The sequence below is a fragment of the Monodelphis domestica genome, chromosome 1 (assembly GCF_027887165.1).
Source record: "Monodelphis domestica isolate mMonDom1 chromosome 1, mMonDom1.pri, whole genome shotgun sequence".
NCBI lineage: Eukaryota > Metazoa > Chordata > Mammalia > Didelphimorphia > Didelphidae > Monodelphis > Monodelphis domestica.
In genome coordinates this window covers 468,480,847-468,505,450 of record NC_077227.1, presented here as the reverse complement: position 1 = coordinate 468,505,450, position 24,604 = coordinate 468,480,847, and the positions used below count along the sequence as shown (strand labels likewise).

General features: G+C 43.6%; 1 protein-coding gene across 5 annotated transcripts in view; it reads left to right on the top strand.

Moving 5' to 3' along the window:
* VAV2 (vav guanine nucleotide exchange factor 2) overlaps positions 1-22,692 on the top strand; it is a 460,307-nt gene extending 437,615 nt beyond the window's left edge. For 2 of the 5 annotated variants that reach the window (XM_056812664.1, XM_056812668.1), the window contains 12 exons: positions 1,471-1,512; positions 2,101-2,117; positions 4,563-4,584; positions 7,966-8,093; positions 9,743-9,817; positions 10,488-10,540; positions 11,295-11,411; positions 12,942-13,029; positions 14,229-14,352; positions 16,898-16,984; positions 18,434-18,588; positions 19,763-19,943. In XM_056812664.1, the coding sequence (XP_056668642.1) occupies positions 1,471-1,512; positions 2,101-2,117; positions 4,563-4,584; positions 7,966-8,093; positions 9,743-9,817; positions 10,488-10,540; positions 11,295-11,411; positions 12,942-13,029; positions 14,229-14,352; positions 16,898-16,984; positions 18,434-18,588; positions 19,763-19,810 (956 nt within the window). In that variant the 3' untranslated portion in view covers positions 19,811-19,943. Of the gene's footprint in view, positions 1-1,470; positions 1,513-2,100; positions 2,118-4,562; positions 4,585-7,965; positions 8,094-9,742; positions 9,818-10,487; positions 10,541-11,294; positions 11,412-12,941; positions 13,030-14,228; positions 14,353-16,897; positions 16,985-18,433; positions 18,589-19,762 lie in introns of all 5 variants that reach the window. The other 3 variants (XM_056812665.1, XM_056812666.1, XM_056812667.1) reach the window with 3 other exon arrangements.
* The last annotated feature ends 1,912 nt before the right edge of the window (positions 22,693-24,604 follow it).

Genomic DNA, 24,604 nt, shown 5'->3' with positions numbered 1-24,604 from the left:
CACATTCAATACTAATCAGGCCAAGGTGCTGCATTTAGCTCAGTCCCAGAGATGATAGGGATTCACCATTTTCTATTCTGTTTTCTCTTCCGGGGATAGATGGATAATCTGGAGGAAGGCAAAAAACTACTCCTCAAGGTAGCTACAGAGCTGGGACAGAAGGAAGCCTTATGTAGAACAGGCCTTAGGTAGAGTTGTTTGGGGGAATTGTTTTTCACTTCTCTGCTTCTTGTCGGTGCCTTAAATTCCAACATTAGAATGAATGATTTTTGAATGAATGCTTTTTGCCTAAAATTTAGAGCCAGAAGGGACCTTAGATAAGAACTAATTCAATGCAATCCTCTCTTTCCTTTTCTCTCCCCCCCTTTTTTTTTAAACCCTTACCTTCTATCTTAGAAGCAATACTGTGTATTGGCTCCAAGGCAGAAGAGTGGTAAAGGCTGGGCAATGGGGATCGAAAGACTTGCCCAGGGTCACACAACTAGGAAGTATCTGAGGCCACATTTTAACCCAGGACCTCCCATCTCTAAGGGCTAGCTCTCAATTCACTGAGCCACCCAGCTGTCCACCCCCACCCCCTTTTTTAAAAGAGGAATGAGAGGTTATGTCACTCTCCCAAGATTACACAGTTAATAAATGGCAGCATCAGGATTTGATCCAGGTCTTCTGACTCTTTTCCATCTGTAAAGTAGAGGTAATAATACTGAAGAGTCCCCTAATAACAGCAGCTCATAATTGTAGAACACACCGTAGAGGATAGAGGAAGTTGAATGTTGTTGGTAACCTTCAATCCTAGGTGTTGGCCTATTGACTGGGGGGGGGGGGGAGGGGCTGTATGTTTTCTACTGCCTTGTTAGGTTCTGTTTGTTTTCTATTGCTTAGCTGGGGTCTCCAGATTTGTCACCTGCCTCTGTGAAGAAGTAGGGGAAGGAGCTTTCTCATTATCTCTTCTTGGGGCCAGTTAGTCATTATTACTTCACAACATTCAGTTTAGAATGTTTTGTTGCTGTCCTTTTGGTTTATTTTCATCATCTGTAAAAAGTTATAGATAATAATTACTCCCCTTTATGTAGTGCTTTGAAGTTTCCAAAGCCCTTCCCTACCATAACAACTCTGATTATTTATTGTCCCCATTTTCTAAATGAGAAAACTGAGGTTCAGAAAAGTGAAAGATCTTGCCTAAGGTCAAACAGCTGGCAAGTCAGAGACGGGAATTTGAACCCGGGTCTCCTGTGTGTGAGTCAAACACTTACCACATTCGGCCAGCACCTTGGAAAGAATCCAGGCCTCTCCTGAACCATTCCTTGGGGGCCTTTTCAGAGACAGAATTCTGGGCTGGAGGGGCTCTGGGGCTGACCCCAGGAGGCCCTTCAGTGAGTGTATGCAATGACTTCTCTCTTTATGTGTTTGTATCCCCTGGCTTGGATCTGTGCCAGAACCCAGCTCAGTGTGTCAATCTGTGTTCTTTAGGGCCCATTGGATACATATGTCTTCCTAAATATATCTGCAACTGTGAGTGTTAGAATGCATTTGCATTGCCAGAGTCCCCCGTGTGCTTTTTACTGTAACCATTGCCCTGCTCCACAGAGGGTGGGCTACCCAGCTGGTCAGATCCTTGGGACTCAGCAGGCAGCTTTTGGGGGGAGGGGAAGGGGGACAAGTTCTGGGGAGGGGGGGGGGGGCTGGAAGAGGTCCTTGCTATCTGACAAGCTGAAGCCTGCCTCTCTCCTGCAGCATGTGATCACACTGACATCAGCAAATCTGTGTGTAGGGCTCGGGCCCAAAGCTCTGCTCAGAGTCCCATCTCTCCCCCTTCCCCAGACCGAAGCTTAAAGATTAACTCTTCCAAGGGGGTAGAGAGTACGCAGAGGAATGGTAGGAACACAGGTGGGGACAGTGGGGGAAACCCCCGGGCTCCTTTCCTGCCCTCCCTGCGGTCCATGCTGGTGACTAACCTTCATGATGTCTTGCCTCACTCACAACCCTAAAACAGGCCCAGGGAGATGCGCTTGAATGATTAAGAGAATGAACGACGTCATCCAGGGTTCGCCCACTATGGCTCTTTGTCCTCTAACTCGGCTTGCTTTGCTTCTTTTTCAGGTTCTCCTGTCGATCCGGTAAGAACATCCCAACCCGTTCTCTTCTCTCTCTCTCCTCTCCGCTGGTTACAAAAGCCGAGGCAGGCCTGCTGGCAGACAGTGATCCCATTGTCCATTGCTTCCCTGAGCCACCATTAAGGCTGAGGATTTCCCTGTATATCTTGTTCTTTCAGATTTTTTCTTTTTTTTCCCCTTTTATTTTTTTAAGCCCTTACCTTCCATCTTAGAATCAATGATATGTATTGGTTCCAAAGCAGAAGAGAGGTATGGACTAGGCAATGGGGGTTAAGTGACTTGCCCAGGGTCACACAGCTAGGAAGTATCTGAGGCCAGATTTGAACCCAGGACCTCCCATCTCTGGGCCTGGCTCTCAGTCCACTGAACCTATTAATTTAGATTTTAAATCACAACCCTAAAATTATCTTTACACCTAACTTCTCCCTTTCTCTTTTCTTTTGAAAACCCTTACCTTCTGTATTAGTATCAATTCCAGCAAGGGCTACACAATCTAGGTTAAATGACTTAACCAGTCACATAGCTAAGAAATATCTGAGGCCAGATTTGAGCCAGGTGGTCCTGACTCCAGGCCTGGTGCTCTATCCACTGTGCTCACCAACTGCCTCTCTCCATCCATTTTCTGTGGCATTTCTTTCCTCTTCCCCTAGAATTCCATCTGGGGGAAAGACTCGCCATATGCTTCCTTTGTCACTCCTCAACTGGAGTCTTGTGTTTAGTTCCGGGTGCCACATAGGAGGACTATCAGAGCCTTGAGTCTGCTTCATAGGAGGATTAGTTGAAGGGTCCAGGTTCTCATGCGGAGTTAGAATTAGGCTTGTTTTATTTGGTCTCAGAAGATAGAACCAGGAGCAATACATGAAAATTGCAAAGAAGCCAAATTTGGGGGCAGTTGGCAGCACAGTGGATACAGTGCCAGACCTGGATGGAGTCTGGCGGTCTTGGGTCCAAATCTGGCCACAGACACGTCCTAGCTATATTACCTTAGGCAAGTCACTTAACCCCAAATGCCCAGCCTTTACCTCTCTTCTTAGAATTAATACTAAGACAGAAGGGAAGGGTTTTTTTGTTTTTTTTTTAAGCCAATTTTGTCTTGATGTCAGGAGAAACTTTCTAAGAATTTAGAGACGCCCAAAGTGGAAGAATTGCTTCTTGAGGTGGGAGGTTCTTCCTCCTTGGAAATCTCCAAGACAGAGGCTAGAGGATCACTTATTGAGGATACTATAATACAGATTCCTTTGGTGTACAGAGGCTACTTTCCAACTCTCAGACTGGGTAATTTTGACCTGACCCCAGACCTCAAATGCCCCTCCTCTCTAGCATTCCATCCTGTTATCTTCCTTTCCAGTGGCTGAGGACACCAGAAAACATTTAGATTCTATGTCCTCTGCCTGGCGCCAGGAGCATTCACTATAAGCTTACTGGTCAATGCCTTCCTTCCTCCCTGCATTTCTCTGATCTCCCCAAAAGATCAGCCCATCAGTGAGGATTTGTGTGGTACAGAACAGAGGTATCAAACAGCAGCCTCTCTCATTGCAGTCCAAGCCAGATTCAAATGGAATTGGGAAATACCTAAGAAAATAAAGACCCAGCAGACCATAAATAATGTTAGAATGTGGTTTTCTAAGCCAATATGTCCCATAGGATTCCTCACATATCCTTTAGGCCCATTTCTCTTTGAATTTGACACCATTGAGGTGGTGGAGAGGCTTTTGTTACAGTACAGTAAGAAGGGCACAGAGCATGATGAGAGGCAACATGGTGCAATGGCAAGAACTCTGGATGACTTGGGTTCAAACTTATCATATTAGCTGCACAACCTTGGACAAATCACTTCTCTGTGCCTCTGTTTCCTTATCTGTAAAGTGAACATAATGGCCTCCAAAATCCTTTCCAGCTTTAAGTCAATGTTCCTATAATTTATGATATACTTAGCAATATGCTCTGCCTTGTGGAGGCTGCAAGAGATCAATACAATCAAAATCAAATGAGCCAACGCCTTATTTAGTGCCTACTATGTGCAGAGTACCAGTCTAGAACTCGGTCTAGAACTTGATCCTCAAGAACTTAACATATCAAGGAGACAAGACATGCCCATACCACCTAAGACATTAAATAGACTCTAAGGACCATAGGAGTTCAGAGACTTCATTATTGGAATCATTGGACTGGTTGGGAAAGGTTTCATGGAGAAATTGGGGAGAGGGGCATGCATATAGGATAAAAGAGAGTTTATGCCTCAAATGAAAGGCTCTTGGCATGAGAATCATAAAAAGCCCCATCTGCAACACCCCTTCTTTGTCCATCGCTCTGATTTATGGGGTGGGGTGGTTGTCATCCCCAACAGTGAAGGGTGACTTAAGAGAAACAAATCTGATATTTTAAGCCAGAGTCAATGAAAAGCGTCTTCTCTAATTGCAGTCTCTTGTTTTTTTCTTTCCTTTACAGGACTCCCTAAGTACAGGAACTGGTAAGTATGTCTGGTACGGTACAAAACACTCATTATCCCACTTGGGAGGGTTAATGAATAGTTGTGTCACGCAGAAAAGAGGCACTGCCATTGGCGAGAACCCCGAATCTGTCCTGCTTAGACTTCTCTTGAAACACTACAGTCATTCCCCAAGGATAGGGGTGGGATGTTAAGACAGGGGCTTGTTTGAAATTCTATCATTTGGAGAAGGGGGAGGATCCCTGTTTTCTTCCTTTTTCCCTCCCTTGTGGTCATGTTCTTTCCTAGTCACTGTCACCAAGAAACATTGAATCAATCAATCAAGAAACAGTCACAAAGGACCTATTAGGTGCCAGGCACTGTACTGTGTGCTGGGGAAAACGGTCCCAGTCTTCAAAGAGGCTTACATCCTATTGTTTGAGAAAATATATATGTAGGCATCTATAATACATACATATATGTGTATACATATACATATATATATATATATATATATATATATGCTGGGTATTTTGGAGAATACTACCTAGAAAGAAGCTAAGGGAAGGTTTCATGTTGAAGGTGGCACTTAAGCCAAGTTTTTGTTTCCTTTTCTTTTTTTTTAATCGTTTTCCACGTTTCCATGATTCATTTTCTTTCCCTCCTCTCTTTACTTCCCCTGCTCCTCAGCAAATGAATAATTCTACTGGGTTGTACAAATGTTATCACTTGATATCATTTTTGCTATTGAGCGATTTTTTAAAAGCCTAAACCCCAAATCACTTACTCATATATACATGTGATAAGTGATGTCATATGTTCTTTTTTTGCATTTCTACTCCCATAGGTCTTTCTCTTAATTTGGTTAGCATTGTTTCCCTGAAGTACTTCAGGGATGTCCCTTGAGCTGAATTTTGAGAATTAAGAGATTAGAAGAGGTGGAAGGGAGGGCATTCCAGGCATGGGGCATAGCCAGGGCAAAGACAGAGAGGAGATGATGTGCCATTGTGAGCAACGGTAAGACAGTTAGTCTGAATGGGCTACAAAGTGAATTAAGGGGAGTAACTATATATAATAAATCTGGAGACCAAGAGTTTTGAAGTCAAGGGTCTTGGAATTCTGGCTTTGCTAGTTATAGTGCCCCTCACAGTTTTCTCATTTGCACATGATGTGTCTGAAGTCCATTTGCATTCTGAATTGAGACACAGAGATCTCCTTTATCTCTGTGAGCTAAAAAGTCACTTTGTAAACCCCTTGTAGGAAGCTTGCTACATCAGCAGTTTCCCTCCAAGCTCAGGTTCCAGCCCTCTTTTGCACCAAGCAGACACCCCAGAAAGTCTATAAAATCTGACATTGAAATGATGGCATTTTTTTAAAAGAATGTCGTTCCAAAAATCTGCTCTGTAGTTTTCTGAACAGGATGCAGAACACTGAGTATCAGGAAAACCGAAAAGGCAAAGTAAAGGGGGAAGAAATGTATATGCCTTTTCCAGCTTGGATTAGAAAGAGGCATGAGTGCCTGGGCTGTGGAGGAAGGACTTTTTTAGTCCTTGGCCAGGTCACAATCCTGACAAAGTTTAGTGCCTGACATACATACCTTCTTAGCCTCTGTGAGAGGTTTGTGTGTGTGGCCTCAACAAAAAGGTCCCAAAATTCATAGGAAACTGGCTTGGGGGTGTCAACAAGCAAGGTCTTCCAGTAGTTCGTACACTTGGGGCCTCTGTGACATCCATGTTTATAACATGAAGGCTACAACGGAGTGGAGATTATAGAGATAGAAGGGACCTTTGAGGTCATTTAGTCCAACCCCCGGATTTTATAGTCGAGGAAAACCAAGGCCCAGAGAAGCAAAATGCTTTGTCCAACATCCAGTAGGCACCGGTGGAGCTGGGATTTAAACCGAGGTCCTCTGATTCCAAATTCAATCTGCTTTCTGTTCTTCCTTTTCCACAATGGGAAAAAAAATTCCTTGACTAGAAGTCAGGAAACCTGAATACTTCCATGAAATTCCATTCGACGCAAAAGCTAAGAGGATACTATGGGGCAGCTAGATTGCTCAATGGATTGAGAGCCAGCCCTAGAGAGGGGAGATCCTGGGTTCAATCTGGTCTCAGACACTCCCTAGCTGTGTGACCCTGGGCAAGTCACTTAACCCTCATTGCCTAGCCCTTACCACTCTTCTGCCTTAGAAGGTAAGGGTTTAAAAGGGTTCAAAATTTTTTTATTTAATTTAATTTTTAAAAGGATAGGGGTACTTGTTGACTCAGTGGATAGAGAGCCAGTCCTAGAGAAGAGAGGTCCTAGGTTTAAATGTGACCTCAGACACTTCCCTGACTCTGGGAAAATCACAACCTAAATTGCCTAGCCCTTGCCCCTTTTTCAGCCTGGAACTGGTACTTAGTATCAATTCTAAGACAGAAGGTAAGGGTCTAAAAAATTAAAATAAAAAAAATTATAGGATGATTGCTGTTTAAAGTGTAAAACAAAGTTTAGCAATCATCCAATCCATTCCTTCCTGTGTCAAACACTTTGTAGCTGTGTGCCTTTGGGCAAGTTGCTTAACATCTGTTTGTTTCAGTTTCCTCAACGGTAAAAAGTAGATAATAATAGTGCCTGTTTCCAGGGGTTGTTGTGAGTGAGGATCAGATGAGATAAAACTGTAAAGTGTTTAGCACAATGCCTGGCACATAGTAAGTGTAATATAAATTCTGTTACACAGGTGCACACACACACACACACACACACACAGACACACACACACACACACACACACACACACACACAGGTGTGTAGCTAAGGTAACACAGTGGATAGAATGCCAGTTCTGGAGTCAAGGAGACTCATCATTCTGAGTTCAAATCTGGCCTCAGCCACTTACTAGCTGTGTGACCCTGGGCAAGTCATTTAGCCCTGTTTGCCTCACTTTCCTCATTTAGTAAAATGAGCTGGAGAAGGAAATGGTCAACCACTCTAGTATCTTGGTCAAGAAAACTCTAAATGGAGTCACAAGAATCAGGAAAAAACTGCTTCAACTGAACAACAACAAAATAATGTGTTATATAAATATGATATTATTTTTTTACAAAATCCTTATCTTCCATCTTGGAATCAATACTGTATATTGATTCTAAGGCAGAAGAGTGGTAAGGGATAGGCAATGGGTGTTAAATGACTTGCCCAGGGTCACACAGCTGGGAAGTGGCTGAGGCCAGATTTGAACCCAGGACTTCTCATCTCTGGGCCTGGCTCTCAATCCACTGAGCCACCCAGCTGCCCCTGAAGGTATTTTATAAGTGTGAATCTAAGGATCTCTTGAGTATCTCCTTTGGAGGTCTTTAACAAGTTGGAGCACAGTGGATAGGATGATTCAGAGTTTTACTGAGCATGCATAGAATGAGCCCTTTCCTTTTCTCTCTAACCCAGGTCCTAAGATGGTAGCAGTGCAGAATTACCATGGTGTTCCAGCTCCTCCTGGCAAGCCAGTGTTGACATTCCAAACAGGCGATGTGATTGAACTGCTGAGAGGCGATCCTGAGTCTCAGTGGTGGGAAGTAAGTGGTGTCCTGGGGAGCTTAGAAAGTGTGTCAAGTGCCTTGGTCTGCATCCTCATCAGGGCAGCTAATGGCACTTGGATGGAATGCCAGGCTTGAAGTCAGACTCATTCTCCTGAGTTCAAATGTGGCCTCAGAAAATTCCTGGCTGTGTGAACTTGAGCGAGTCCTATAACCCTGTTGACCTCAGTTTCCTCATCCAAAAATGAACTGGAGAAGGAACTGGCAAACCACTGCAGTGTCTGTGCCATGAAAACTCCAAATAGGGTTATAAAGAGTCAGATAGAACTGAAATAACTGAAAAACAAAAATGTCTCCATCATAGTTATGAGGTTCAACAAAATTATTCTACCAGCAGTTCTTACTCACTGCTTTTGTGGCACCAGATAAAAATCATACCAGATTTGAAGTCAGAGAGCCTTGATTCATCTCCAAGCTCAAGCAATTTCCTCCAGTCTAACTTTGGGGAAGTTATTTAAGCTGAGCAGCTGTTTCCACATCTGAAAAATGAAGGAGGTTGGACTCCCCTGTGAGATCTCTTCCTTCTCTGACTCTGTAATGCCATCATCAGGTCTTTGCTTGTTTGTTTGTTGTTTATTATTCCTCTTTCTAAGTTTTCCCTTTTCTTCTCTACCCATCAAACTTTGTCTCCCCTCCAAACCCCTAGCTTACTTCTCATTCCCTCCAATATTTCCTTGATTTCTTTGGTCCACACTGATCTTTCCATCCTCTGAACTCTGGTGGCACTCAGAACTCACCCCTTGGGTTGAATACTTCATTCCTTTCTTTTTTAAGCCCTTCCCTTCCATTCTTAGAATCAATACTGTGGGTTGGTTCCAGGCAGAAGAGCAGTAAGGAATAAGAGCTAGGCAATGAGAATTAAGATGTTTGGCCACAATCATATAGCTAGAAAATGACTGAATACAGATTTGAACCCAGGACTCTAAACCTGGTTCTCTATCCATGGATCTACCTAGCTACCTCCTTTCTTCATTCATTTCTCTGTCTTTTTCCACTTATTTCTTGTATGCTTGGCTATTCTCTCTGGCAACATGTAACTATCTGTCAGATGTAAAGGGTGAATATTATGGTTGAGACTAAAAAAAATCTAAATTCAAATGGTCGCCAAGGGAAATCCCAAATAATAAAATACCCAAGTCAGCTGTCAAATTTTTATGGTGATTTAATTACAACAGGAGGAAGAAAATATTAGAGGGAGAGAAGGAAAGGAATTTAACTCAGAACCACTCTGGCTCAGGCTGAGCCAAAGTGGGCTTTAAATCCCTTTTTTTTTTTTTGGCTGCACATGTCTGTTGAAGGCCATCTCCTCAGATAATTAAATCTTGAGTTTAATGCAGACCTTCCTAATCTTGTTAAACTAAGAAGGGAGGAGAAATGTAGTTTCCAAGACCTGATTCTGTTATTCCAAGTATCTCTATTGTTATTGATCAGGAAATAGCTAACTCAGATCTTCTAAAGAATGGTCTGATTAGGGTGGAATAGTTTCGAAATTCACACAGATTGGTAGAACTCAGTCTGGGAGTCCTAGAGAGAGCTAAGGATCAGGATGGAGACCTCACCAAAGGGAACACTGCATAGACTTGCAAGTCCTAAGACAGAGCCCTGACACGTGACATTGCTCTTTCCAGGGACGGTTAATGCAGACCAAGAAGTCGGGTTATTTTCCTAGTTCATCTGTAAAGCCCTGCCCTGTGGATGGACGGGTAAGTGCTTTTCCCAATAGCAGCACCCTCCATGCTGCTACTGAGGTCCAGGCCTCCAGTGGGTCAGGGAACTTGGTCATAAGGGACTCTGAGTACCGAGATCATTGCTGGCATTGTGGGACTGCAGAAGGGACTCTGGGGGAGAGAGAGCTCTTGACTCCATAGAGAAACGACTGATACCACCTCCCCCTTTCTCCCTGCTCTCATCTGTCAAAGCCATCTTTCTCTGTATATATCATGCCACTTCTGCTTAAAAATCTTCAAAGAACTCTACTGTCAACTGGGTAAAGTTAAAACTCCATCATCAGGCATTCAAGGCTCTCCATAGTCTGGAGCCACCCTGCCTTTCCAGCCTTTTCTCATATCACTTCCTCCCCATAATTCTCTGTTTCAATTAAACTGAAGAGTGGTTTGCTGCCCTCACTGTGATTGTGGTGCCCCTTCCAGCTTTGCTCACACTATTCCCCTCTGTCTCTCCTGCCTTCCCTACCCTGCTTCAGCTATCGCATTCATACATAGCCTTTTCCAACCTTCCTTTGCTATTTCTACATGGTGTAATTTTCCAGGCCTCAGTGGCCTGAACTGTAAAATGGGCAGATTGAATTAGCTTTCAAGCCAATGATCCCAGGCTCTTGGTACCTTAATAACCAGTCTTATTCTCTTTCTACAGCCACCAAGCAGTAGACCCCTATCCAGAGAAATAGACTATACTGCATACCCCTGGTGAGTTAATTGCAAAAAAGGAGCAAAGAGAGATTTTTTTTAATTAGATATCATCGTTCTTGGGCAGATGTTGGAGCAGGGCAGTGATATGTCAAATGTCAGGATGCCTGGATCTAAAGTTAGTTCTGCTCCCCATTAACTGTGCAACCTTGAGCCAGTCCCTTCTATTCCCTGGGGCTCTGTAAATGATTTCTCTGGCATTTTGATTCAACAATTCACTCACGATCCCATCCATTAAGAGAGGAAGGGTGGTATGACAGATGGGGATCTGGTCTTGGAGTCAGGAAGACCTACCTTGATTTATTTCATGCCTTTAACACATTCTAGCCCAGTTTCTGCAGGAAGTTCATTGAATGGCTCCATCTCTCTGCAACCCTCTAAGACTAAAGTTAATGATGAGTTGCTGGCCTGCAGAGGTAGAGGGAGTTCTCAACACTGGAGGCTCCCTACATGGATGAAACCACAAATCTAAACTCTCTCCTCCCAGATAAAAATCACATCCTTTTTAAAAAATGTTGCTGCAGGAGCAGCTAGAGCTCCAGACCTAGAGTCAAGAGGACTTGGGTTCAAATCTGGTCTGAGCCACTTCCTAGCTGTGTGACCCTGGGCACATCATTTATCCCCAATTGTTTACCCTTGCAACTTTTCTGTCTTGGAACTGATACTAAGACAGAAAGTAAAGGGTTTTTAAAAGGTTTTGCAGTATATTCATCTTTTTATGTATCATCACCTAAAGGAAGCTATCTGTCTTCAGGTTTGCAGGCAATATGGAGCGACAACAAACTGACAACTTGTTGAAATCTCATGCTAGTGGGACATACTTGATCCGAGAAAGACCCGCAGAGGCTGAGCGGTTTGCGATAAGTATAAAGTATGTGCCAGACAGAGAAAGCCGGTTGCTTGACCACTTGTCAGCAGCAATGAGACCTCTCCCAAAATTAGAACCTGAGTCATTCATATAATGCCCTAATGAAAATCTCAAAATATTTTACATGTAAAGCCAATATCTGTGGCAAGTATTTGCTAGCTACAATATCAGCCAGTGTAGTAGAATTAGTTGTTCTCTCCCCTGCTCCCCACTCCCCTCCAAAAGAAGAAGAAAAGACCTTTCATCCAAGATCACTTTTCTCCATGCTTTGTAAAGACCCAGAAGCTTCAAAGGAGAGCAGTGTCAGCATCAGAGCTCTAAGGGGGTGTGGGAGAGCAGAAACAAGACAAAAAGCCAGCCCCAGATAACTCAGAGCAAGATAAAGAACAATGGCCAAATGCTGAGTAGGTCCCAGGTTTTTTGTTTGTTTGTTTGTTTTCCTTAAACCCTTACTGTCCATCTTAGAATTGATTGGTTCCAAGGCAGAGAAGCAGCAAGGACTAGGGTATGGAGGTTAAGTGACTTGCCCAGGATCACACAGCTAGGAAGCGTATGAGGCCAGATTTGAAGCCAGGACCTCCCATCTCTAGCCTGGCTCTCAATCCACCAAGCCACCTCCCTGCCTCTGTGGGTCAGAATTAAGAAAATACCTTCAGCCCTCTAGTCAGACAGTCCTGAAGGATAGGAGCTAGGTGAGTGTCCTGTATTCAGAGTACATGCCTTTATGATAGGGTTTATCAGAGCCATGTTTCAGAAACTAAGCAGGCAAGCCAAATTTAAGGCATTCAGGGATGCTGGGGGTCAGTACAGGCAATAGATGAGAGATTAGGATGTATCATGGGAAGAAAGATTGAAATTCTGAAGGGTAATGCAAAGTGGGAGGTCTGAAATCCAGGCAAGTCATCATAGCCCAAGAAGTTCAACAGGGCAAGGTAAAATGGGGTAGCTGATGAGAGTCTCAGGCAACAAAGGAAACTATAACAACCTGAACAGTCCTGTGCCTTGATCAGGAAGCATTTATGTACTTTGTCTTAGACGAGGCACCAATCCATCAACACAGCTAGCCTGGGAAACAAGGCAGAGCCAGATAATGGGAATGGGTGACTCAAGTATGGTCATAATGGAAAAAATGGGAGAAGGCTTACCCTTAATTTACTGATGAAGATGGAAAAGGATGGAGAACAGTCAAAGGGGACATGAAGCTGGTAATTGTGGCAATTCTGAAGTACTTCTTAGCTTTGGCTAATTTGGTCAGGAACACTAGTTTTGGGGGGCAGTGAGATGGCACAGTGGAGATCGTGCTGGGTCTGGAGTCAGGAAGACTCATAGTCTTGAGGTCAAATCTGACCTCAGACACAGTGTGCTGCTGGGCAAGTCACTTAAAATGCTGTTGGCTTTGGTTTCATCTGTAAAATGAGCCAAAGAAGGAAATGGTAAACCACTTATCTTTGTCAAGAAAACCCCAAATGGGATCATAAAAAGTCAGAACTGAAATGAGTGAAAACCACCACTAATTTTGCCATTGGTCCTCAGATTTAATGACGAAGTGAAACACATTAAGGTGGTGGAGAAAGACAACTGGATTCATATCACGGAAGCCAAGAAGTTTGAAAGTCTGTTGGTATGTGAGTCTCTGCAACCTTCAGGTGCCCAGGCCCATTTATATGGAATGGGAATGGTACCCAGGGAAAGGGAGTCATGGAGAACTATAGAACATGAATAACCACAAGCTTCTCTGTTCCATTCTGTTGTATGTTTTCCTAACATCAGCTAAACATTTATTTCTTGATGCTAATGTTGCTACTCTTTCTGGAGAAGTTCTATTTTAGCAGAGGGGAAAAAAAGAAAAGTAAGATCCTGGGTTTAAAGTCCCACAGACTATTTTCTCATGGAATGTTCTTGATATATAAGTTAGTTCCTCTGCCCAGGACTTGCTCACAAGATTCTACCATGCCATATTCAATGTTCAGAGTGTGGCTTGAGGCTCAAAAGAGTCGTGAACTTCCAAAAAGACCCCAAGACCCTTCTTAGAAAGTCAAGAAATTCTGATTATGATCCTCATTTAGAAGTCTTAACTAGATACAAATATTAATAGTATGGAAATGGGGCTTGATCAATGACATATGAAACCCAGAGGAATTGAACTTCATCTATGGGAGTGGGGTTGGAAGGCAGGGAAAGAGCATGAATCTTGTAACCATATGCAATTTTCTAAATTAATTAAATAAATTTTTCAAAAAAATTTTTTTTAATCTAACTAGATTTCCTCCTGTATGGATGATGGGGGGGGGGGCATGTTTCTGTCCAGCTGCATCAGGCTCAATGGATGAGACTTTCTCACCATGGACCAAAATGTCCTTAAAGGCACCACTGAAACATCCTGGTCCTTCAGTGGAATGTTCTTTATGGAGTGGCTACTCTGTGCTTAGTCTTGTGCTTGACACTATCAAGTTAGGTGGGAAGGAGAGCCAGAATGTATCTAAAAGCTATTTCTCACTAGCTTACAGTCTAATTGGGACAAAAAGACCAGTGTTTGGATCATTCTCAGATTATCAGTGAGGAGGTGAGAGAGTAGCTGAGATACCTGGAAATAATTATATTAATTGGGGGAAAAAAATGATTATCAAGTATGTGCCCAGTTCTGTGGTCAATGAGAGCTCAGAGGAAAGAGGAATCTGTGGTCTGCAGTAGTCAGGGAGGACTTCCTGAAGGAAGTGGGACTTGAGCTAGCATGCCTGAAGGGAAGTGCTCAGAAGAGAGGACCTAGTCTGTCTGTGCTATTGGGCACATAAGTACTGTCATCACATTTATCTTCTGCAGGAATTAGTAGAATACTACCAATGCCACTCACTCAAGGAAAGTTTTAAACAACTGGACACCACGCTGAAGTATCCTTACAAATCTCGAGAGCGCTCAGCTTCAAGAGCTTCCACCCGGTCGCCAGGTAACCACACATTGAGCATCACCCCTTCTGCCCCCTCTCCCAGTGCTTGAAAGACCCCTCTTCCTCTAAGTGTGTTCCTTGACCTGATAACCTGAAAATGGGTCCCATATCTGTTTACCCTAAAACCCACAGCAAGTGTCCCTTAAGTTTCAGGTTCTATATTCTTTCTAAAAAAATCAGGATTTTAAAAAAATCATCTCCAATGGCTGCCCAGTTTGGAGCTCTATCTTTATTCCTCACTTCTTTTTTGTTCTTAACCCTTACCTTCCATCTTAGAATCAATACCATGTTGGTTCTAAGGCAGAAGAGCAGTAAAGGCTAGGCAATGGGGGGTTAAGTGGCTTGCCCAGGGTCATCCAGCTAGGAAGTGTCTGAAGCCAGATTTGAACCCAAGACCTCCCATCTCTGGGCCTGGCTTCATTGAGCCACTTAGCTATCCCCCAAAACAGGATTTTTCATGCATTGTCAATGAAAGAAGAGAGAAAAAGGAATGTGTCCAGTGGAGCAATAGGAGGGCCCAAAGATGTCCTTAAGACTGACTGTGACCTAGCTCAGTCTTTCCCTGAAGGCTGCAAGCCTTAGTTGGCGGTGCTGGCTCCCTTGGGGAAGTGGCCAGAGCCCCAGATCCAGCTGCATCTGCCTGCAGTGTGCAGAAGCCCTGCTCCTTTGGGGAGATTGGCAGCAAACATACAGCGTAGGCTGGGAGCAGACACAAAGGGCTGCAGAACTCATGAGAACACAATTAGATAGACAGATAGAGCGTTTCCTATGTGTTAAGCTCTGTGGTAAGTGCTAGGAATACAAATTTAAGCTACACAGACACACACACACACACACACACACACAGTTTCAAAATTTTTTTTAAAAATTGAATGTTAAAAATACTTTTTACATGTAATTGGATAAAATGAAAGATTTTAAAAAGGAAAACAAAAACAAAAAAAAGAAGGGTTAAATACATTCTGGGTGAAAGGCTCAGGGACTTAGCCAAGAGGAAAAATGCTAGATTTTTTGTGAATCTATTTGGTGACTTCACTGTAGTTTATTAAATGCTTTTACTTTGTTTAATCTTCTTTTAATATAAGTTTTTCTTTTAAACCCTTACCTTTTGTCTTAGAGTATGTATCAGTTTTAAGGCTAAAGTTTTAACTGTGTATGAGTTTTAAGGCTAAAGAGTGGCAAGGGCTAGGCAATGGGGGTTAAGTGACTTGCCCAGGGTCACACAACTAAGAAGTGTCTGAGACCAGATTTAAACCCAGGATCTCTTGTCTCTAGGCTTGGCACTCTATCCACTGAGCCACCCAGCTTCCCCCCTTTTAAGATAGTTTTTGATATATAAACTTTACTGATAGCTGAGGTGCAACTACTAAATTCTACTTAATGATTAGACAATTAATATTATCTTTTATGTGAACTATTACAATGGAATAAGCAAAATAAAGGAAATCTTTTAATTATACATTAACTATTCTAAAAAACAAAGAGTTCCTGTACCTTTAAGGAACTTCTAATGAGGGAAGACAACACATAGAGTTTTAGAAAAAGCAAGAGGGAAGAGATAATGAGATGTGCAAAGAGAAGGAGGTGGAGTCAAGAGAAACTCATTAGGGAGAAACTGGCAAAGTAGAGACAGAAACCCTTGGGTTCAAAGCCACCTTCTGACACTTACTAGCTGCACCCTTGGGATGGAGAGTTGCTTAACCTTTCCTTGCCTCCACTTCTTCATTTGTAAAATGGATAGATTGGGCTAGATGTCCTCGAAGGTTCCTTCTTGCTCTGATCTATGTGCCTATGTACCTCTGATCATTATTCTTATTACACTCAGGCTCAAGAATGTGCAAGATAAAGTGGTCACCAATCCCCAGAATTTAGAAGCAGAATTCAAAGGATGGCCACCCTATATCTGAAATACATGGCCGAAGTAGGTTGAGGGACCTGAATGTAGTAAAAATAATGATAACCTATAATTTCTGTAGCCTTTTAGGTTTAAAAATTATTTCCCTTCTAAAATTCCTGTGAGGTAGGCTACACAACTTTTACTATCCCTGTTCTGTGGATAAGAAAACTGAGGCTCACTGAAGTTAAGTGATTTAGCCAAAGTCACACAACTACTAAGTGTCCGATCTAAGATTCCAATCCTGAGTTCCTTCAATGTCTGGATCTCTCTCTCCTATCTCATGCCACCTCTATATCATAAAAATAATAGCTCATATTTCTCTGGTGCCTCAAGATTTTATAAAGCTTTTTTTCTGGGCATGGAGAGCAGGGATAACACCTATACTTGCAGCAATTCAGGTGAGGGACCAGGAGAGCTTGCTTCCTGGAGTTAGTGAAACCTTCCCTGGGTTCTGAGCACTGCTTTTGAGTGTCGCCTCCCTTTTAGGCTTCCCCTACCAGGGAGGTGCTTGTGCTTCTTGAGAAAGCCCCAGGAAGGAAGCCTTTGACTCATTTCTCTTATTTTGTCGACTTGAATTTTAAAGTGATCATTTTTCTGGTATTGATTCTCCTTCCTCCCTTTTTATGTGTTCTCTTAACCTTTTTGCAGCTTCCTGTGCTTCCTACAACTTTTCTTTTCTCAGTCCTCAGGGCCTCGGCTTTGCCACTCAGAGCTCCTCCACACCCTTCTGGTCAGGTATAGCTGCCTAGGGTGTGTGGGAGAAAAGTTTCACCTCCATCCACCAGCTGATGCTGACCAGCTGGTCATCAGGCCATCCGCCCGAGCTTGAAAGCCACCAGAGCCCCAGGGCTAACACACTAAGAGTCCTCCTTTGCCCAGTGTGGGAGATATTTCTCATTCTAGCATCTAGACGATCAGGTGGGATGGGCCTGGGAAAATGGACCTTGAAACTTTAAAAAAAAAATTATTGGGAGGGAAAGGAAAAAGATGTAGTCATTGTTGGATCAGATTTCACGATGGGTTTCAAGCTTGGCCTGTGACGAGCCCAATCACAACCACCATCACCACCAGTTCCACTCCACTCCCATCTATATTGTTGTCATCATCATCACTTAGATGGTCATTTCCCCTACTACATCAATAACACCATCATCCTCCCTAGTGAGTTTTGTCTCAAGTCATTGAGAAGAGCCATGGGGCTGACTAGAAAGGGAAAAGAGGAAGAGGATGATTTATCCCACTTTAGAAGGGCAGAACCAGAAGGAACTTTAAAGTCCTTCAAAGTCTAAAATCTTCATTTAACAACAGATGGGGAACCTAAAGCCCAAGAGGATAAGTGACATGCCCAAGTTCACATAGAAGATTTGTTTTAATTTTTTTTAAACCCTTGCCTTCTGTCATAGAATTAATATTATCTATTGTTTCCAAGGCAGAAGAGGGGAAAGGCCTAGACAATGAGGGTTAAATGGCTTGCCCAGGGTCTCACAGCTAGAAAGTGTTTGAGGCTAGATTTGAACCCTGGGATCTCCCATTTTCAGGTCTGGCTCTCAGTCCACTGAGCCACCCAGCTGCCTCCAATGATTTATTTTTTTATAGTGGGAACTAGAACCCAGTGTCCCGATTCCTTGCCCTGGCTTTTTCTGCTTGGGACCCATTTAACTTGTCTTTGAGGGACATGCAGGCTAAGAAGAGGGATACAAAACATAGCAGGCAAGGAAGGAAAAGGTTTTAAGAGCTTTGCCAGTCCAGAGATGCCTCTGCTCCCAGAGCTCCAAACTTTGCCCTTACCCCTCCGCCCTGCTCTGTCTGAGACCAGAGTGAAACAACTAGCAGCTATTTGGTTTTCTACTAAAATAATGTCTTGCTCTTTGCCATTGCTTCTACATGGGATTAATCCATACTAAGTCCATTCTGCTGCCCATCATGCCACCTGGGTCTGAGGGAGGAGCTGGCACAAGGTGGGTTTCCCTTGACATAAGCCATCTGGGTGATGTATGTCAGAAGAGCAAGCTGCCTTCAAAGGGCTGGTCGCCTCAGTTCACTGAGGTAGGGCAGCAGTGCCCATTGGACCACAGGGATAGGGGAGAGAAAGCCCAGCTTAAATATTCGATCCCTCTTGCCCAGGGTGGAGGCTGACCTCAGACTGGCTAATTGCTTAACACATTCCCATCTTTCCCCTGCCAGTGTTTACTCCCCGTGTCATCGGCACGGCCGTGGCCAGGTACAACTTTGCAGCCAGGGATATGCGGGAGCTGTCATTGCGAGAGGGTGACGTGGTGAAGATCTATAGCAGGATTGGTGGTGACCAGGGCTGGTGGAAGGGAGAGACCAATGGAAGGGTAAGGCCATCTTTAAGGCTTCCTGGGCAGGACCTAAAAGTATATTGCGTGCACCGATTCAAGTACTAGCTCTTTAGAAGCAGTTTGCAGGATAAACCATGGGGCCTGGAGTAAAAAAAAAATTTAAGTTCAGTCTGGCCTCAGATATTTACTGGTTAGTTGTGTGACCCTAGGCTGGTCACTTAACTTCTGTCTGCCTCAGTTTCCTCAACTGTAAAATGGGTATAATAATAGTGCCTACCTCTCAGGGTTGCTATGATGATCAAATGAGATCATATTTGTAAAAGCACTTAGCACAGTTCCTGAAATATCCTAAGTACTTCATAAGTCCTTCCTTGCTTCCTTCTTTCCTTCCTCTTCCTCCCTTCTTCCCTCCCTTCCCTTCTTTCTTCCTTACTTCTCTTATTTTCTGTCTTTCCTTCCTTCTTCCCTCCCTTCCTACCTCTATCCTTTTCTCTCTGACTTTTTGCTCTTTCTCTCTTTCTTTCTCTCCCTCTTTCTCCTTTTCTTTTTCTTTCTCTCTTCCTTACCTTCTGTCTTAGAATCAGTACTAAGTATCCTTCCAAGGCAGAAGAGGGGTAAGAGTTAGGCAACTGGGGTAAAGTGACTTGCCCAGAGTCACACAGCTAAGAAGTGCCTGAGGCCAGATTTCAACCCAGGACCTTCCTTCTCTATCCTGGTTCTCTATCCACTGTGCCACCTAACTGCCCCAAGTCTCAGTGTCTTCATCTGTAAAATGGGGAGGGTGGACAGGGGACCTCTGAGGTCCTTTCCAGTGCTAGTGTGGATGGTTATCTTGCCTACTCAAATAAGTCTAAAATCAAAGAGCTCACTACTTGGCATTGCAGCCCATTCCATTTTCAGACCCCTTTGCTAAAAAAAAAATGCAGCTCCGTGTTCTACTGAACGTTCCCATCTTTCCCCTGCCAGAGTTTCCTTCCAATTCCATTGGCACAACTGCGGCCATGGCCAGGTCCAACTTTGCAGCCAGGGATATGTGGGAGCTGTCAGCCACAGCCTCCCGCTTCCAGAGGAGGCTTTCTGAGATTTAAATACTCCTCTGGGGAATAAGAAGTCATCAGCACCTTGATATTGGAGACAGGGAGTTGGCTTCTATGACCTCTTGTAGTTTCTCTGCTGTTCTCTCATGCCTCAAGGACTGTGTCTTTTGCAGATTGGCTGGTTTCCATCAACTTATGTGGAAGAGGAGGGTGTGCAGTGACAGCAGGACGTCGGGCAAAGCCCAAGATTCTCTCGGAAGAGTCTCTCAGGAGCGGGTGCAAACCTCTAGTTCCAGAATCCAGAGGGGCGTGTCCTCCACGCTTCCAGTATTAAGCAGCCTGAAAGGGGTGGGGGAAGGGTCGGGGGGAGGGGAACAAGATACTAAATGCAGACCATTTGCAAATCAGTCATCTGCTGTTGGTAACCCATCCCAGGGTACAGGACTTGTATATAAAACTTAACAGTGTATCTCAGATTACATTGCTCCAGCATTACCCACCATCCCAGAGAAGGGAGAACACAGAACCTTTCTGAGCCCAGACTAGATTGTTGGAAGTTTATTGCCAGCCTTGCTGGGCTGGTGCTCCAGAAGAGCATCTGGGACCAAGGAGGAAGACCCACCGCTCTCCTGGTGATGGCATTCACAAGATGTCAGAGGGCAGTGGGGAAAAGACCCTGAAATCAGGACTGACAGAAGATTCCCGTAAACTGTTTTCCTTACCTTACCTTACCTTGTCCCCAATCTCTTAATTTGCTGCTAGCTCCAATGCCTAGTGCTTCAGGATGCAGGAACCCACCCACATGTTTTTGGGTTCTGCTGCCCCTTCCAGATCACCAACTGAGTCCTGGGCTGAGGGACTGCTGGGGGAAAGGGCTGGCCTGAAGGCCACTGTGCATAGAAGGAAGGTGACCAGTCCAAAGTGTTGTCTGTATAATATTGATTTATCATTGGATCATAGATTTCAAACTGGAGGAACCTTAGAGGCCATCTAGTCCCTCCCTATTTTCAGAATGGTCTGTCTTAGGTTACCTCTGGGCTAGGGAATGGAAAGCCCAGTTGTCATAGGAAGCAATCTTTCCCTTGGGGAAGCTGGGAAAATGAAGAGAGCCTCAAAATGCTGAAACCCCCCATCAATGGTACCACTTATATTGGCATCAACTATTGTCTTCCCCTGCCCCCCCCCCCAATTTTTTCCCCATCTTCTGAAGTACCTAGAATGTATTCATACTATTCCTGAAAACTGGTAAACAGAAACAGAGTCCCTAAATAGGGTCAGGGAGAAAAGGATGATTTTCTTATGTTAGGGACCTTGCTATTCATGACCTCTTGGAAAAAGGACTCTCACTCCTCCCATGAGGTGTCCCCCAGATGGCCTCCTAGAGGCCCCCTTGAAAAAAATAGCAATCTCTGGGTATTTCCAGCATGCTTCAAAGTGTCTTCTGAGACTGGTCTCCATTTTCCATGCCCCAACACTTGGCTGTCTCCTCTCCTACTGAATTGAGGGCAAAGTTCTTTTCTTCTGGGGCTTCTCCCAGTCTCCCAAACCAGGAGCTACTTTTAGCTCTTGTAAAAATAAGTGCTCTTGTGATTGATTACTCCCTGTTCTACTTTCTAATACTTCTTGTCTCCCCCTATCCCCAGCCTCTGCTCCTGAACTCCCAGTCAATTCTCATCATTTGCCCTATAGGACAATAGAATCATAGATTTAGAATTGGGAAAGGACCTTAGAGATCAATTTAGTGCACTTCCCTCATTTCACACATGAGCAAACTGAGGCCCAGAGGTGTCAAGTGGCTTGCCAAAGGTCACATAGGTAAAAAGGAACAGAGGTGGGATTAGAACCCAGGTCCTTTGACCCTCAAGTTTATTACCACACATTGCTTAGAGATAGAGACAGATCTATCTGAGAGGCAAGTATCTTGGTCTTGCTCCTGTTTCTTTTTCCTGACCTTGTCCAAGTTTGGGAGAGGTTACCTTGTTTGATTTTTTTTTTTTTTGTGCCAAAGCTACAGGCAGAAAATCATCCCACTCCCCCTCCCCAGCATCTTTCATTCATCTCTTGAGCCACTTGGTGACTAGGGGAGGAAAAGTTGGGGGAAGGTGGGAGGTGATGGAGAGAAGGGATTTAAGAGCTCACTAATATCCCTCCTGGGAAGGAGGAACCCAGAGAGATAAGGGATAGGAATCTGTTTGGTTGTTTTAGCCCCTGCTGCTGTTTGGTGCTAACTGACTGGAAATTACTCTGGCTGGTTCATTTCACCATTAACTGTGATCATTTCTGGATCAATCACACATTCCTTATATCTAGGAGGTGGGGCAGGAAGGTAATGGGAAAAACATGCTCCAAAGACCTGTGAAGTTGTAAGATTTTTAGGGGGGAAAAAAACCATTTAAGAAATGTATAGAAATGTCAGACAGGCTTCCAGTCCTCAACATGAGCATCCCAGAGTCAGTGAGGACTTCCTTTCCCCAGCCCCTAAGCTGTTTGGGTGCACTTTGCCAGGGACTGACAACTCTGAGTCAGGAATTCGGCTAACTCCCTGTCAGTCCCAGGAGGGGAGGGGGCCGGAAGGGAAGGAGGTGAAGAGGGATCTTTTGTGTTTACTGTTGTAAGAAACTCGTTCTGTTTTGTTTTTGTTTTTAAAGAAGAGAGTTTGTAATTATTTCTCCAAATGCCACGATATATATCTGTGAATAAGGAAAAATGTTTTTATGCTGGCAAGAAATTGTATATATATTTTAGTTCCATCATGAAACAAGTCAGAGTTGTAAGTGAGGATGTTCAGAAATAGGAAATAATAATGTAAATGCCTTGGGATTTTTGTTTCTTTGCATTGCACTAACCAGGGAGGGAGAGTTAGGGGGCGACGGGGGATTGTGGAATAGTTCATAGCTGGCCATCGGGAAGTCCTCTAGGGGTGGTTTATAATCCTGGGGTAGGAAAGGCGCTGACTGAGAAGCCCTTTGCATGCAGGTGAGGGATTTCGCAGTTAGAGCATGCCCCATTAACGCCCGCAACAAAACAGAAATGGAATTTTGCCAATAGATTTTTTCAAATCATGGTTTTTACTGCAAATAAACATACATTCTTTTCTGCAGAATTGCTTTGCCTCTTTTCTTCAACTGAGCCAACGAACAAGTACAGAACAATTACTGCCTAGCTTCTTACGTTGTCTAGGACCAGTCATTAGACTTGCATTTCTTTGGAAAATTAACATGCCCAGAACACTTTCCTTCTGTGTAACCTACTGGTTATGTTCCAAACCTACTATTATGTGTGCTGAGAGCAGTACTAACCCAGTCGTAGACTTGTCAGTGGAAATAGCCCCCCTTTGTTCAATAAAAATAATACAGACATCAACCTCTCTAGGACAAACCTATGATCCCGATTCCTGGGGCTTCCAAGTAAGCATACCATTAGATGAGGTTCCTTCGCTACCCTGCTGGAAGTCAGGTGTCTTCTCTCTCCTTAAAGTGGTAAGCTTCTGTCAGCACTATGATCAAACCAATGTGGAAGGCTCCAATCTTGGGCGCATAGGGAATGGGTGAACAAGGAAACATAGTAGTCTTCTCAGGTGGCCATCCGGTTAACAGGCTGCTGAGGTTGGTCTCCAGTGGGTCTTTGATAGCTCTAGCTAAGACATTAATGGGGCAATTAGTGGATAAAGTGCCAGGTCTGGAGTCATCCTTCTAAGCAAGTCACTTAACCCTTCTGGCTTCAGTTTCCTCATTTGTAAAATGAACTGAAGAAAGAAATGGCAAACCATTCTAATATCTTTGCCAAGAAAACTCCAAATGGGGTCACAAAGAGTCAGGCATGACTGAAACAGCTGAAATCTTTACTCTTTAATTCTTGTTTTTTAAACCCTCACCTTCTGTTTTAGAATCAATACTGTGTGTTGGTTCCAAGGCAGAAGAGCAGTAAGGGCTAAACAATGGGGGTCAAGTGACCCCCAGGGTCACACAGCTAGGAAATGTTTGAGACCAGATTTGAACCTGGGATCTCCCATATCTGGGCCTGACTCTCAATCTACTGAGCCACCCAGCTGCCCCTACCCTTTAATTCTGATTGATAGTTTATCACACAATTAGCAAATGTTCATCTCTTAGTGAGTGACTCATTACCTAAGCTTTTGATAGAAACTAATTATTAAAAAGTTGTTTCTAAGTATTTCCTCTTAGTGGTCTTCTATCTTCATTTACAATTTTGTCAGATATTATTCGTGTGGCTGCAATTGAACAAAACATATGCTTATCACTAAGCAGCAAAACAATTTGTTTAGTTATATAAGTATGTCAAAACAACAAGTGCTTATTATCATCTTTTTAAAAGTCCTCAAATAGACTCCAGGCAGAAAATAGTTATGTCAGGGTTACAAGTTGGAGTTGCTTATGCTAAATATTTATCCTCATTACACATTAGTTCCATGATGGGGCAGCTGGGTAGCTCAGTGGATGGAGAGTCAGGCCTAGAGATGGGAGGTTCTAGGTTCAAATGTGGTCTCAGACCCTTCCTAGCTGGGTGACCCTGGGCAAGTCACTTAACCCCCATTGCCTAGGCCTTACCACTCTTCTGCCTCAAAACCAATATTTTGTTTAGAAGGTAGGGTTTTTAAAAAACAAACAAATAAAAGAAGTTTTTTCAAAATGTCTGTATCTTATCTAAAGTTAATATCTTCTTCTAAGTGCTCAGCATAGTGCTCTGTAAATAGCAGACATATTGTAAATGATTGTCCAAATGTCCATTTAAAAAGGCTGCTTAAGTGGTGATGTGACCTCCTAGAGAGGTTTCCTCTGGTTTGAGCTTTGAAGAATTGCAATAGAATTATCCGATGACAAAAAAAATGTCATCTTTATTCCCATTCTAGGGACCTGATAGATTTTAGCTGCTTGATCTCAACTGCAATGTATCAAAAAATGACAGTGATGTGGTTTGGGTTCAAAGGTTCCAATAAAATAGAAGCCTATTGAGTTGGTATTTTTCCCCCTTTAATTCCTTCTTCTAGAGCAGTG